General features: G+C 38.2%; 1 protein-coding gene across 9 annotated transcripts in view; it reads right to left on the bottom strand.

The window, feature by feature from the left end:
- Positions 1-15,220, bottom strand: part of tjp1a (tight junction protein 1a) — a 137,151-nt gene that overhangs the window by 5,509 nt on the left and 116,422 nt on the right. For 5 of the 9 annotated variants that reach the window (XM_016285368.1, XM_016285371.1, XM_016285370.1 and 2 more), the window contains 14 exons: positions 14,593-14,812; positions 14,268-14,452; positions 13,808-13,903; positions 13,565-13,591; positions 12,551-12,633; positions 12,163-12,373; positions 9,121-9,221; positions 7,503-7,841; positions 6,499-6,723; positions 4,245-4,976; positions 4,070-4,155; positions 2,761-2,961; positions 1,435-1,514; positions 3-438 (listed from right to left, as the gene is read on the bottom strand). In XM_016285368.1, coding sequence (XP_016140854.1) covers positions 3-438; positions 1,435-1,514; positions 2,761-2,961; positions 4,070-4,155; positions 4,245-4,976; positions 6,499-6,723; positions 7,503-7,841; positions 9,121-9,221; positions 12,163-12,373; positions 12,551-12,633; positions 13,565-13,591; positions 13,808-13,903; positions 14,268-14,452; positions 14,593-14,812 — 3,022 coding nt within the window. The remainder of the gene's footprint in view (positions 1-2; positions 439-1,434; positions 1,515-2,760; positions 2,962-4,069; positions 4,156-4,244; positions 4,977-6,498; positions 6,724-7,502; positions 7,842-9,120; positions 9,222-12,162; positions 12,374-12,550; positions 12,634-13,564; positions 13,592-13,807; positions 13,904-14,267; positions 14,453-14,592; positions 14,813-15,220) is intronic. The other 4 variants (XM_016285369.1, XM_016285373.1, XM_016285377.1 and 1 more) reach the window with 2 other exon arrangements.

Below are 15,220 nucleotides of genomic sequence, written 5' to 3' on the forward strand. Positions count from 1 at the left end.
ACCTGACAGGTATTGCCTTGGGTACAGCGTTGATGTTGTTCTGCTGGTATTTGGGTTTCTGGTCCATGGTGCGGGTGAAGGTGTCCAGGCCGCTGTCGTGGTCTGTCGGCTGGGGTGAGCTCTGTGGTTTGGTTGTGGTACTGATGGGAGCCTTCACATTATCTGTCTTATTTTGAGAGTCATTAGGCAGGAGATTGTGGTTGAACTTGGGGCTGTCAAACTTGTGCTCGAACGGTCTTGCAGAGGTTATGTATGGCTTGGGCACAAAACGGTTGTAGCTGGACGTGGCAGTGCTGTTGATCTTTGGAGGTTCACCGGTGCCGTTAACAGGAGATTTCTCTGGGAAGCTTTTCTGAGGCAGGCAAGTGCTCTGGACTGTGTCTTTATGATTGGGAGGCTTCACTTTGGGAGATCCATGAGAGACGAGAGGTGGGGTCACTGTGTGTGAGAGAGTATGTGAATAAACATACTGTATGTATAAATATGGAAGTCTCTTTACAGATATAAAATAAGCTCCTTAGAGTTCATTTTTTAAAGAGTATTGTTTTAGTCAATGTTTTCGTCTTTTGATGAGAGTGACCTTCAAATTTAGTCAATATTTCATTTAAAAATAACTCCTTTCTATTATCTCTCATTGTTATTCTCTGTAATTTAATCCATTACTCCAGTCTCCTTCAGGAATGCTTCTAATATGTTGATTTGGTGCTCAAGAGACATTTCTTATCATTATCAATGTTGAGAACAGTTCTTCATATGTTTGTGGATGAATAGAACATTAAAAACAGCATTTATTTGAAACAGAAATAATTTGTAACATTATAAATAGTACTGTTTACTGTCACATTTGATTAATTTTATGCACCCTTTCTGAATACATTTTTTTTTTTTTTCTACTGACCCCAAACTTTTCAACAGTAGTGTAAAATATAATACTCTAAATTATATAAAATCATAATTTTTTTGTTTTGTTTAGGAGTATGTATATTATGTATAATGCTTTGTTGTAGGCGAGCATATTTACATTACATTTACATTTAGTCATTTAGCAGACGCTTTTATCCAAAGCGACTAACAAATGAGGACAATAAAAGCAGTCAAAACTAACAAAAGAGCAACAATAAATAAGTGCAAATGACAAGTCTTGGTTAGCAGTACACGTAGCAAGGTGTGTATATGTATGTATATATATTATATTATACACACATACAAACAAAGAAAAACAAGTAGATAGAATAGAAAAAATGGAAAGCTAGTGTTTGTTTTTTTGTTTTTAAATAAAGAATAAAAAAAGATAAATATAAAGTAGAATTAAAATAGAATAGAAAGTGTTAAGAGTTAGAGGGTCAAATAAAGGTGGAACAGATGTTTTTAGTCGTTTCTTGAAGATGGTTAAGGACTCAGCTGCTCATATACAATCTTCCATTAATCACTTGCCTGCGGGTTTGGGCAGGGTCGGGGGTGGGACAGCTGGATTAGCTGGAGCAACAGGGTTGATCTTCTCCACTGACTCTGCCCTGTAGCAGACAAACAGTCAAACAAAGAACAATGATTCAAACTTAAAGCCATATATTGCATCAAATAGATATATCAAAAACATATCGTAAAAAGAAAAAACTGCTCAAATAAAAACAAAAAGCAGAGGTGTATTAAAGGGTTAGTTCACCCAAAAATGAAAATTAGCCCATAAATTACTCACCCTCAAGTTATCCTAGGTGTATATGACTTTCTTCTTTCAGATGAATTCAGTCGGAGTTTTATTAAAAATTGTCTTCAATGTTTCAAGCTGTTTAATGCCACTCAGCAGGTGTCATGCATGCATCAGTCCGAAAGAAGTGAAATAAAAAGCGCCCATCCATAAAAAGAAATGTCTCATACGGCTCCGGGGGGTGAACAAAGGCCTCCTGTAGCGATTCGATGCATTTTTGTAAGAAAACAGTTGTACACGGAAGCAGTTCCGGGCGGATGACATGAAGTCAGTGCTGCACATGTGCCAGTGAGTCTCGTGAAAACCAACGTTTGTTAACAGGAGCAAAGGAAGCAAAGTTTCCTTACTTTAGCAAAGGAAAACCAGTCTCCTCTTGGCTTATATCGAAATCCTCCGACATTCTTCTTTACAAATTCTTGTTTTGTACTTCTAATAACTGACCGTTGTTTTGTTTTGATCACTCCCCTGCACTTCTGCGTGCGTCACTTCTGAGCGGCGCATGCGCAACGCCGACCTCCATACGTCATCCGCCCGGAACTGCTTCCGTGTACAACAGTGAGTGCAAGCTAGATTAAAGTGAATATTATCAGTGCTGTACGGCTGCCCGTATCCTTAATCACTTCAGATTTTTCTTCCAATATCTCATCGTGCATCGCCAACAATGAGCTTGCTCTACGTGGTATTTTTTTCTGCTGGCGCCTCTGTGCACACTTCTGGGAAAATCGGACGAAAAAAATACAAAAAAAACGATCGCGCATTATAAGCAAAAACCGGCTGGTTCCGATTTATGGCCAGTCAACCGGTGCATCCCTACTTTTCTTTTATGGATGGGCACTTTTTATTTAACTTCTTTTGGACTGATGCATGCAACACCCGCTGAGTGCCATGAAACAGCTTGAAAGATCAAAGACTATTTTTAATATAACTCCGATTGGATTCGTCTGAAAGAAGAAAGTCATATACACCTAGGATGACTTGAGAGTGAGTAATTTACAGGCTAATTTTCATTTTTGGGTGAACCCTTTAAGTACGATTAAAAGTATTTGAACACGTACCTGGGGTAGTACCCTGGCTGGGTCTGGGGTTGGGCTGGTTTGATGGCAGGTGTCGGCTGTGCAGAGGGTTTGCTGTCAAAGCTTCGGCGGTCGAAGAAAGACAGCTGTTTCCTGTAGTACTCCTCATCCTCATCAGGGTCATTGTTATTTGAGCGAATGATATCTGCTGCTTTAGGCTGGGGCTGCTGTGGCTCTGGAGATCTGACAGAGGAAAGAAGCACTTTAAATGCTTGACATATATAATACTGTTGAGGTAATGATAAACGTGCACTAATATAATCAGAACCTCATATAAAACATTTATGAGGTAATTTCATCTTCAGTATGTCAGTTTGTGTACCACAAGAAAGCATAGCGCATAAAGAGTGGCTAAATTTAGCCTCATCATGCACGTTCAGAAGCAGACTCTGTATTTGACTATTTCACCACTAGATAGAGATTTATGACTAACTTCATTTCTATGGCTAATGCCACTTCAGTACCATTCAAACTTTTAGGGTCAGTAAGATTTTTTTACGTTTTTGCAAAGAAGTCTCTTATGCTCAACCAAGGCTGAATTTATTTGATCAAAAATTCAGTAAAAACACTAATAATTTTCAATATTACAATGTAAAATAATATTGGCTAAATTTAGCCTCATCATGCACGTTCAGAAGCAGACTCTGTATTTGACTATTTCACCACTAGATAGAGATTTATGACTAACTTCATTTCTATGGCTATAATGCCAATTCAGTACCATTCAAACTTTTAGGGTCAGTAAGATTTTTTTACGTTTTTGCAAAGAAGTCTCTTATGCTCAACCAAGGCTGAATTTATTTGATCAAAAATTCAGTAAAAACACTAATAATTTTCAACATTACAATGTAAAATAATATTTTTAAATGTTTTTTCCTGTAATGGAAAAAATGAAATTTTCAGCAGCCATTACTCAAGTGTCGCATGATCCTTAAGAAATTATTCTAATATGCTGATTTGGTGCTAAAGAAATGATTTCTTATTATTATCAATGTTGAAAACAGTATCAATATTGAGCTGCTTAACGTTTTTGTGGAAACTGTGTTATAATTTCTTTGATGAATAAAAAGTTTAAAATAACATTTATTTGAAATAGGAATCTTTTGTAACATTACAAATGTATTTACAGTCACTTATAATAAATAAAAATAAATAAAAAATCTTACCTCAAATTTTGAACGGTAGTATATATTGTGGTTTAAAAAAAAAAAACGCTTTCTCAATATAGATACAAATAACACTATGCTAATGGCTGCAGATTTGATTTACACTTTATGTGCTAGTTCATTACCTAAAGGCCTTCTCTTGGTCCAGGTTACTTAAAGAACTGGCTTTGGGCACGGCGGCAGTGCCAGGTTTTGGCACCATGTCCACAAGCTAAATGAAGCATAAAAGATAAACAAATTAATTATTCAGTCTGTAGAGTGTATATTTGGTTAGTAGAAATACAGTCTATGTCGACTCACCCGAATACCAGAGTCTGCGGACTCTCTTGCTCTGTCCACAGACACGGATCGCTTGTTCTCAAACATTTTAACCCTCGTGAGCACGGACTGGTGCTTCAAGGCTGGGTCATCCTCTGCCTCGGCTGGAGGAGGAGGAAGTGCAGGCTCCACTGGTGGTGAGATGGACTCAGGTTTGGCAGGGGTCGCGGAGGCCTCAGAGTTGTTGTAGCCTCTCTTTGGTGGTTGAGTGTAGGAAGGCCTCTGGGATGGGTCGGTGTACTGTTGTTTGGGGGGTTCAGGGGAGCGGGAGGAAGCTTGAGTACGAGGGAGCGCTTCCTGGTCATATTGTGGGTGCACAGGGGGCAGTTCATCGTGTCGGATCGGTCCGGGGCTGGGTTTGCCATAGCGAGGTCGACTGGCATCATAGCCTGTGTCATGTCGCATCTGAGGGTGACCGTACATGCGGTTCAGACCGTCCTCATAGGGCATATGAGGGTCGTATCCAGCGGTTTGGTCATATGGGGCCCATTGCTCATCGTACGGAGGCACGCTGCTGTCAAAATTTAGGTGAGGGTCAAAGTTTCGAGCCTTTGGTTCCATGTAGCCCCCATCATAGTGGTAGGGCTGGTGGTCATAATCTCTGTATGGCTTGTCTTCCTGGTAGAGGGGCTGCTGGGGGTTGTAGTTGGGCTGCATAGGGTTCTGGCTCACCTGCACTGGCTCGTTGTTACGATAGATATCCTTCTTGTACATCTGTTGGTAAAGCCAAAGAATGATACTTAAATGACTTGTACAAAGAATAATATAAACTCTAAACCACAACAATCAATTGAATTGAATGAAATGGCAGAAACCAGAAGTGATTAATATTCGGATTAAAAGTTGAAGAATGAAGCACATAGTCAGCAGAGAGACCTGCAATAGAGAAAGACTCAGAGTGGGCAGTTATTGAACAGGTCAAAATAGAGGCAGCCATCACACAAATATTTTCAGAGTTTGAGAATCTGTTGGTAAAGCCAAAGAATGATACTTAAATGACTTGTACAAAGAATAATATATAAACTCTAAACCACAACAATCAATTGAATTGAATGAAATGGCAGAAACCAGAAGTGATTAATATTCGGATTAAAAGTTGAAGAATGAAGCACATAGTCAGCAGAGAGACCTGCAATAGAGAAAGACTCAGAGTGGGCAGTTATTGAACAGGTCAAAATAGAGGCAGCCATCACACAAATATTTTCAGAGTTTGAGAGATTCAATGATCATGACACGCCAAGCTGCAAAAACACTGGGGTAAAATCAGACAGAAAAAAATCCCACTGAAAAAGAAGTATACAAACTATTTGCTTTAAACAATGAAAAGTATATATATTTTGAGAAGTAGCCTTTTAGGAACAATAATAGTCCAGTCAGTTAGACACAGAATCACCACCAGCATTAATCTATGGAATTACTTACAAAAAGTACGTTCTTAAATTTTGTCAATGATAATGAGGAATTAATCAATCATGGCCACAATTGAACTAAAACAAAAGAATGACTTTTAATAAAAAAAATGTTGCCACATAGTCATGGAAACAAATTAACTCGTGGCCACAATGTTTTTGTTGTTGTTGTATTTTTGAATGTTCCATAGTTTAATTTCACACTTACTTGTCAATGAAATGTTTTTGTCAACTAAAATTAAATGGCCATTTTAATCAGAGCAAAACTGACAAACTAATGAATATGAAAATTTAAATTTAAAGAATGCTTTTGTCAAAAGACAAAAACTACAAATAAAAAAACTGTTTGAAAATGAGAACTGGTCATATGCTGTAAACAAGGCTACCTTTCAAAGTCATAACAGGAGGGGGAAAAGATTAAAAGTTTTAAATACAGATCAAATTAATTTCTAAATCAGTTTATAACATTCATTGCACCACAAGTATACACTAGCTCTACTTCAAAAAGCAAAAAAACAACAAAAAAAACCAAATTCAAAATCAAATCCATGCAAGAGTAGGCAAGCAACAGTGGGGACCTGGGCTTGCCTGAAGGTACGTGAACTATGATCTGATGCAGCAGGCCTCTGTTGTACCCACTGTTGTTTATGAGCACACACACACACATTCACAGAAGGAGAACGGACGCTCTCTTAGATAGGCACACAGCGCACATGCAAGGGCTAGAGGAAAGCACTGCAGCACATAGCCAGGCGATAAGAGAGGGCACCGGGCTCGGGCGTTAAGTGGGCCGGTTTCAGTCCAGAGCAGGGTGGCTAGCGAGGTACCTTAGACTCTGACCCGGGTTGTCCGGATTGGTTGGGGTCGAGAGACGGGGGTTGAGCTAGCTCAGGGGCAGGTGGGAAGAGAGAGCCAGCCTCTGGGCTGAAATCCCCCTGAGTGAGGGAGACCGGGAGATCCTTGCCACTCAGGGCCCCTACATTTACAAGAACAGCAGGGGGCGCTGTCTCTGCCAGCGGCTCAGGCTGTGTGGGGAGAGCAGCCTCTGCTTTCTGTGAAGGTGTTCAAAAATGTTTAATACAAGTGGTCAAACCTCACCACTGCACTTCAGCTGAGCTTCATGATTCTCTTCTGTCTCACCTGACACCAGTACTATTTCTATTAAGGGAATGTTCCAGGTTCAATTGATTTTAAGCTCCATCGACAGTTTTTGGGAAATATGACTCTGGGAACCATGTCATATAATAATTTACAACAATAAATTACATATAATAATTTTCTGTTTATACGTTAAGTCTTATACTTTAATTCTACAGTACAACACAACGTTATGGCTCTCTTGTAATACAAGATCTAAGACACTCTGGATATCATAGTGGCCACTGGGACCATATATACAAGTACATTCACAGTAATATATTTAACACTGTAAATCCATCATGCACATAATACTTTCTGGTAATGACATCATTTTGCATGAGAAGGAAGGGGACAGCTAGACCACAAGGATGGGGAAATCGTTTCACATACTTTGATACAATGTCCTCACTTCCATCTCCATTGTGATCATATTGAGAAAAGAGTCACAGCATCTATGTGAAGTATAACAGCCAAGCCATATTTGTCACATACACACACACACAGACTTCCACACAAATACATATAATAAATACGTGGCAACAATTATTCATTAGTCATTGTCACTTCTCTAGTACTGCAATGATAGGGTTTTTAAAGCACTCCTCCTTCAATAGCGCCGCTAGAACACTTTTCTCACGCACACCATGGCCTCCAGACAACAGGGAAGGTGAACGGCTCGCAGAAACGCTACCTGCTGAGGTGCAGGGGCCTTGAACCCTGCGGGATCGATGCGGTTCAGGGGTTCAGGCTGGTACACTCTGTATCCAGGAGGTTCCTGGATGACGGGCGGGTCCTCCCGAACGGGCTCTGAGGAGCGAGTGATGGCGGGTTCAATGGGCGGTCCAACCTCGTCGTTCAGGGTTTCGTCTAGTTCCTGGTCAGTGTAGGCTCCGCCCTCTGTGTCAGTGTCCTCGTAGTCTGAGGTGTGACGGCTGTCTGTGCTGTACATACTGTACTCGCTACCAGGGGCAGATACATAGGACAGACGGTCATCGTGAAGGTCCAAATCATCATCAGGTGCACCGTCCGCCTGCAGAGATTGAGAGCACAAGATCCAAAGAATTCAATGAGAATGAGAATGAGAGAGAGAGAGAGAGAGAGAGAGGAAGAGGAGGAAACATGTAGAGAGATGAGATGGTAAAAAGTTAGTGGAAGGTGAAAGAGAGAAATGACATGTAGATGAAATGTGTAACATTGTAGAATCTCACAAAATTCTATTTTACATGAAAATAAAGCCTACATTTGAGATTTTTCTGTATTTTAATATTATATTCAGAATAACTATCCAATTTTTACATAATGTTTTTACCATAATAATCAATAAGTAACAATGTTCTACTGTCACTATTTCCATTATTTTCATTCACGATTCTTTAATGATACCATTGTAATTTCTAACAGTATTAGTAAAACAATACTGCCATAAATTTAAGAAATTGAAATAAGCATAAATAAAAGGCAGTACTCCAAAAACTATAATGATTCATAAGTACAATTTAAATCACATCCTTTTTTTCATTACTATAATAAGAATGTGAGACCGTGTTAATATAGTATTATTTATATACCATTATAATACTTATTTAAAAAAAAAATTAAATTTACATTTTTATATTTTCATTTAAATTTTACATTTTCCAAATTTCTATTTAGCTTTTCAGTTTTAGTTTCAATCATTTTAGTACTCTCATTTTTATTTTAGTAATTTATATATTTTTTAAAAATGTTCATCAATATTATTATTTCAGAATTAATTCAATTAATGGAAACAATTTTCAATAGTTTTACTTAACAGTAACAACACTGACATGAGAATGATAATCTCTCTCTTTTTTTTAGGCTTTAAACTACTAAGAATATGAGAAGTTTTTTCACTATGATATTAAGAATTGGGGGGGGGGGGGGGTACTTCACTGTCATAAAAATTATTACACAAAGCAAAAACCTTAAAAAATGTCTCAATTTCTTCTTTTTTTAAAAATCTTTTTTTAATTCTTTTTTGATTTTAGAATCAAATATGACAGTTCTTGGTACATATTTCATTAGTTTGACCCCATCATGGTGAAACATCGCAAAAAAAAAAAAAAACCTATCCACTGAAAGGAAGAACAGATGTTGATCAAATGAACCGTGCAGTGGTCAACATGGATGTTGTGACCACAAGAACAGATGCATGGGAAACAAACTATGCTCTGTAAAAAATAAACATGGAACCAAGAATCCAGACAACCATGAATGAACCCTGTCCCTGAAACCTCAAGCACCTGCTGTGGAATTGCATCACTGTGGAAAATTTCGATGAAACTCACCTTGCCCTCTGAGACCCACACCAGCTGGTTCTGTTGCTGCTGAATGATCTCCTTCAATGCTCCATACCAGCCATCATTCATGCTGTTCATGTTAATGGTGGCTAAAGGATAGTGACAGGAAGGAAGACGTCAAATCACTCAAAAGAGAATCCAGCGTCAGGGGGACATTCATTTAGCAACCTCACCGCACCTCAATGTCCGCTGCACACAGCATGCAGTATCACAAGTTTATGTGCTCATTAATTCATCGAAAGATGGATCACCGTTGGATTCTTTCACTGAGTGATCTTTTTGCCCTGTTACATTTACATTTATGAGAGGCCATTATTCAAAGCGATTAACAAATGAGGAATGCTATAACACAACAGTCTTTGTAGAGCTCAGCCTGATACAGTGTGCTCGTCTCAGTACTTCCATAAAAGTTATGACCAAAACCCATGACCCATCATGAAATTTAATGTTATGTACAGTTTTATGAATAATTATTCCAAGTTATTACTGTGAACTACATTTTTCAATTCACATTAATCTTTTGTTAGTTTTGACTGCTTTTATTGTCGCTTTGGATAAAACCGTCTGCTAAATGACTAAATAAATAAAATAAATAAAAAAAGAGGTCACAGTGTGTGTGTGTTCACGCGCACGTGTGACGTGGAGTAGTATGATGTGTTTTGATTCATTTTAGCAGACCGTTTCACTTGGAAATTTGGATTAATTTAACTGACACTAGACATTTCAAAAGAGTTCCCTCTTCAATTAAAAGAATTCCCCCCCACCAAAAAATGTGTTTGTAAAATTTTAGGTGTTTTTAGTAATAAAATAACCAGTTTAGGTATAATAAGTCATTTAAGTATATATCACTGTTGATCAAGATATACAAATAATTTTAATTACAGGGTAAATACAGGAATAATGGAGTTAAATGTAATACCTTTTAAGACCTTTTTTAAGACTCTTTCCATACATTTTAAGACCTCATCGCCACTCCAAGTTTTAAACAGTTACATCGGCGACACTTGAACTTACATTTACTATATACTGATTGTAAGATAGCACAACTAAACAGACTCACTTTGTGATAACTCCTTATCAATACAACATAATTCAGAAGTGGGGAACGAAGCACAAGAGAATTAATTGAGTGACTAACCAATGCAACCCAAGAAACAAGAATTAGAACAATAAACAACAACTGACAAAACTTATTGAGGAGGGAAAATAAAGCTCTCCGAGCTAACGGGGCAATGAGTTCACACAGTATATTCAAAAGACATATTTGTCACATCAACTCAAACCATAGCTGTTTTGTGGAACACTTCTCATGACTAACATCTGACTGATCAGACAGTTTACCAGTGATTACGGAGTGCTTGATTTGATGCAGACTTGACAGTGTGTCAGTACTGCACCTGATCATGTCTGAATGATCATGGAAGGTAAAATAATGATCACAAATATTACATCATTTTAATTGAGCATCTCAAGCCAGTAAAAAACAGCCCAAAGCGCTCATTGACAAATATCTTTTATCGTAGGATGTGCTCCCTTTACACAGAGCGCGCGCGATCGCGAAATCGAAAGTGAACTACGACTGCGAGCACTCATTCAAAGGGGATTTAAATACCCCACATATTGATAGCGGCGGCCTGCACAAAAAATTATATACAATATTAGAATGTTTGTGGGAGCGGACACAAAAACTGCGGGAGCGGATGGGAGTGGGCGGTAATGGTCAGAAATTCAGCGAGAGCGGGATCAACAAGCCCCGCGCTATCACGCAGCGGCGCCGTCAGTCAGTGAGTGCCGTAACAGATGACGTCAAATCTTGCGGGATTCCATAAATAAAATACGCAGAACCCCACTATTCGACAAATATACATAATGAAAAGATGATACAAAATGTAATACCTTGGAAAATGACATTTAAAACTTTAATAATTTTTAAGGGCCTTAATTTTCTCTAAATTGATTATCAACTTTTAATACTTTTTAAGACCCTGCGGACACCCTAAATTAGCAATTACCGTATTGGCCCGAATATAAGACGACCCTGATTATAAGACGACCCCCCTTTTTCCAGATGTACCTTTTGGACCCCACTATTCGACAAATATACATAATGAAAAGATGATACAAAATGTAATACCTTGGAAAATGACATTTAAAACTTTAATAATTTTTAAGGGCCTTAATTTTCTCTAAATTGATGATCAACTTTTAATACTTTTTAAGACCCTGCGGACACCCTAAATTAGCAATTACCGTATTGGCCCAAATATAAGACGACCCTGATTATAAGACGACCCCCCTTTTTCCAGATGTACCTTTTGGAAAAAGGCTTTTTAAAAAACAAATCTTGTTTTTTCTCAGTAAAACACATTTTGTCTTCAAGTATTTTCATCTCGCATATTTTTCCTATTTTAATTTTTGTTTTGAAATTATGGTAAAAACTGGTAAAATGTACCAACAATCACATTTTAAAAAAATACACTTTTTGATACCAATAAAAAAAAATGAAAACAGAGTGCCCATCTGAATTAGGACATTTAGGCTATCCATCTAATAGTAGCCTACCAAAATCTTATAAACAGTAGAAGTTAATTCTTACTGTAGTCTTCCAATCTGGGTACTGTCTTACGTTTTAAATTCGGGTCAATATAGTAGTATATATTCGGATGCTACTTTTTGTGTGTGCGCATATGTGCGTTTATGTTCTAATTTTACAAAGTGTTTTACAAAGTGCTTTTGTTCAACAGAATCATTTAAAAAATCTGGCTCAAAAGAATGATTCATTCATGAATTGGACATCACTACTGTGTGTGTACATGCAGAGATGTTGCAAGATGTGGTAAATGTTGCTGTGTTTTTATAAACCACTTCATTCAGCATGTCTGGGTCTGTAGTTACTATATTAATATCATCATACTTTGGGGACAAGGGTCTACTTTTACATGCGAGCCAATCTTCACGGTCTCTCTTAGTCTTTTCAATTCATTTCTTTTTACAATAAAGAAAACACAAGATTAAAACATCTGTGTTTACCTGTGAATAGGTGGTGGTTGTTCTTTCTCAGTTTGAGTGCACGCTCATGGAGTTTCCTGGCGCTCTTCTTGGACTCAGGACACAGTCTGGTCCTCATGTTCTTCACGCCCTGCTTACTGTCAGGATTCAGAAACACCACGATGGGATACCACTGAGCATAGTTCAGCCGATCCACTGCGTTAGGAGTAATGTCCAACACTGCATGCTTGTCCTGCACAACACATACAAAGACACCTCTTCTTGATTTCATGGACTCTCAAGTGTACGTCTATTTAACATGTTGTACCATACTCCACCAGCAGGAGGCAGTAGTGCTATTCAGAGAGAGTGTGTTCATGCATTGCATAATGTGCCTTAAACAACTTTGTATGTGTGAGTGACATCTCACCCGGTCGATTATCTGTTTGATAGTGTGAAGGCGTATGATCCCTGAGCTGCGCTGGTCAGTGCCGGCATCTCTGGGTTCACTCTCTACACAAAAGAAAACACAATATACTCCACATATACTTTCTGTGCTCCCTATCATGCAGTACCTCAGCATCTTCACCCCTCAAAAGCATACAGTGAGGAGGCAATTCAACAAGGATGTGCACATGCGCCCGCATACACAATATGAGCACCTGCCAGACTGTTCACATGTTCCATACGTGTAAAATCAATGTGGTGCGATGCATTTTGATTACAGATATCCAAATATGAGTATTCATTATATCAAGTGGAGGAGCATCTGTACACCACAGTGACTAAGAGGATGACTGGAATATCTGAAGAACATTTAACATTAAAGAGTGCAACCAGAATGTCATTACAGGGTAAAGCTAGTGTGCTTTGACCTTTAGGAGCCATTGTTGGCCCCTGACATCAATACATTATTGGGATAGTTCACCCAAGAATGAATATTCTATCATTTGTTTTTCCTCATGTTGTTCCAATCCAAACAGAAAAGAAGATATTCCATATAATAAAAGCCAATGGGGTCCAGTGGTGAGTAAATGATGACAATTTTTATTTTTGGGTGAACTATCCCTTTAAGACAGCAAGCCTGCATCTGTATCCTTTACTATATCATGACTGTAAAATAGCAGCAACTATAGGAAATCTTTTCAGCAAAAAAGAAACACAAAAAAGCCCAAGGAATCACAAAATAACACGGGAAGCAGGTGCTTGGGATGGGGGAAATCAATGAGCAATGTGCCTTCATCTCCTCTCAAGCATGTCTGAAGGGTTGGGGGGGGGGAGCTGTCAATAGCATGAATACATCTTGGATTTTTTTTTCATCATTAACATTCCAAGCGGTGTCGATTTGGTTTAACTAAAATAAGGGATGCCATAATAATGCACAGCCTCTAGTAACTATGGTTACTGATGAAGTGAGCTGATGTGACTACTGTATGCAACGTACTTTCCCTTCCATCTGGGTGCTGTGTCTCTGAAAAGCAAATACAGTCATACAGGAACAATGTTATGTAAATAAAGCCAGTGGCCACTCATGGAATCAGTTTACACACTGAATTTTAAAAGCACTATGGAAATTGGAGAGCAGGGTAACTGTGACTGCTCAAGTATGCTGCACAGGTAGGTGGATTAGAAAATTGAAGCACTGTCTTATCAAGAGATGTGTGTTAATTAACAAATGGACACTCACTTGCAAGCTCAAACAGGTCAGGCACCTCTCTCGCCAGCTTGTCTCGTGCCACGTCTGCGATTGGCCCAAAGATCACAACAGGTCTCAGGAACCCAGCTACAATGAGAAAAAGACAGATCTGTTTTAGTTTAAACAGAACATAGAATTGTATCTATTCTCAGATTAATGAATGACCGATATTAAAATCCAATGCTATAATGTTTAAATAAACTAAAAATAAAACTAATTTAAATTTTTTAAAAAAATGTTTTATTTAAAAAAATCAGAAATGGATATTCATTTTAAAATTTGTTTAAAATATGTTTTTAAATGGGGGAAATGAGCATAAATTTACAATATCAGTTGATGTGCAACCAATATTGTAACCGAAAAAATTTAAAATTGTAATAAATTAAATTCTCTATTATCAGCTGATAACAGATATATTGTGTATCCTTATCTAAGATACATACATACATACCTTCTCTAAGAACCACCCTCTCATATGCAGGGAACTTGGTCTGAACAGTCTGAGCTGAAAGATCTTCTCTGCTTTTCCGCAGATTCCTCTTTGAACTGCGCAGACCTCTGAACCTCCAGAAGTCAGCTCGGTCGCCTCCTGCAGTTTTGGGGAGTGTGTACTGTACGCTTGATAACTGCTCCGCCCTGATGAGAAGAAACAAGATCAGCTTCAGTTAAAAGTATATTGAATTTTGATTCTCTCTAAGATCTAAGAACTTGTATATAGATAGTCATGCATGATCTACTAATCGGTAAACTCTGTATGCTGTTTACTGAGTGGTCACCTGTTCTTGTTGGGAATGATGCCTCTTTCCACTTCCTGGTGGTTCTTCCCAATGCGGATGGCCAACCAGGAGCCCAGTTTGCCATTGTAGAGGGTGTCCACCACTCTGAACACCTCTCCCTTATTAAAGCTCAGCCCATAAGGAGACTCTTTCTCATACTCAAAGTGTGTTCTGATGTAGAAGGAGTCGCCCACATCAGACTCCACTATCCGCCGATACACTAGAGGACAGGACATAAACTAGATGCTCAACAGGAAGTGACGAGGAACAGCTTTATAATAACACTAAACTTCTTTCTTAGAATGATTACATTTTACTTAGGGATAGTTCACCCAAAAATGAAAATTCTGTCATTAATATCATCCCTCATGTTGTTTCAAACCCGTAAGACCTTTGTTCATCTTGGAACACAAATTAAGATATTTTTGATGGAGTCTGAGAGCTGTCTGACCCTGCATTGACAGCAATACAACTGAAATGTTCCCAAGTCTAGAAACGTACCAAGGAGATCTGTAAAATAATCCATGTGACATCAGGGGTTTTTGTGACAACCGTAATTTTACGAAGCTACGAGAAAACGTTTTGTGCGCAAAAGAAAAAAAAAAAAAAAAAAAAAAAATTATTTAAA

The sequence above is a fragment of the Sinocyclocheilus grahami genome, unplaced genomic scaffold, assembly GCF_001515645.1.
Source record: "Sinocyclocheilus grahami isolate Dianchi unplaced genomic scaffold, SAMN03320097.WGS_v1.1 scaffold196.1, whole genome shotgun sequence".
Taxonomy (NCBI): Eukaryota; Metazoa; Chordata; class Actinopteri; order Cypriniformes; family Cyprinidae; genus Sinocyclocheilus; species Sinocyclocheilus grahami.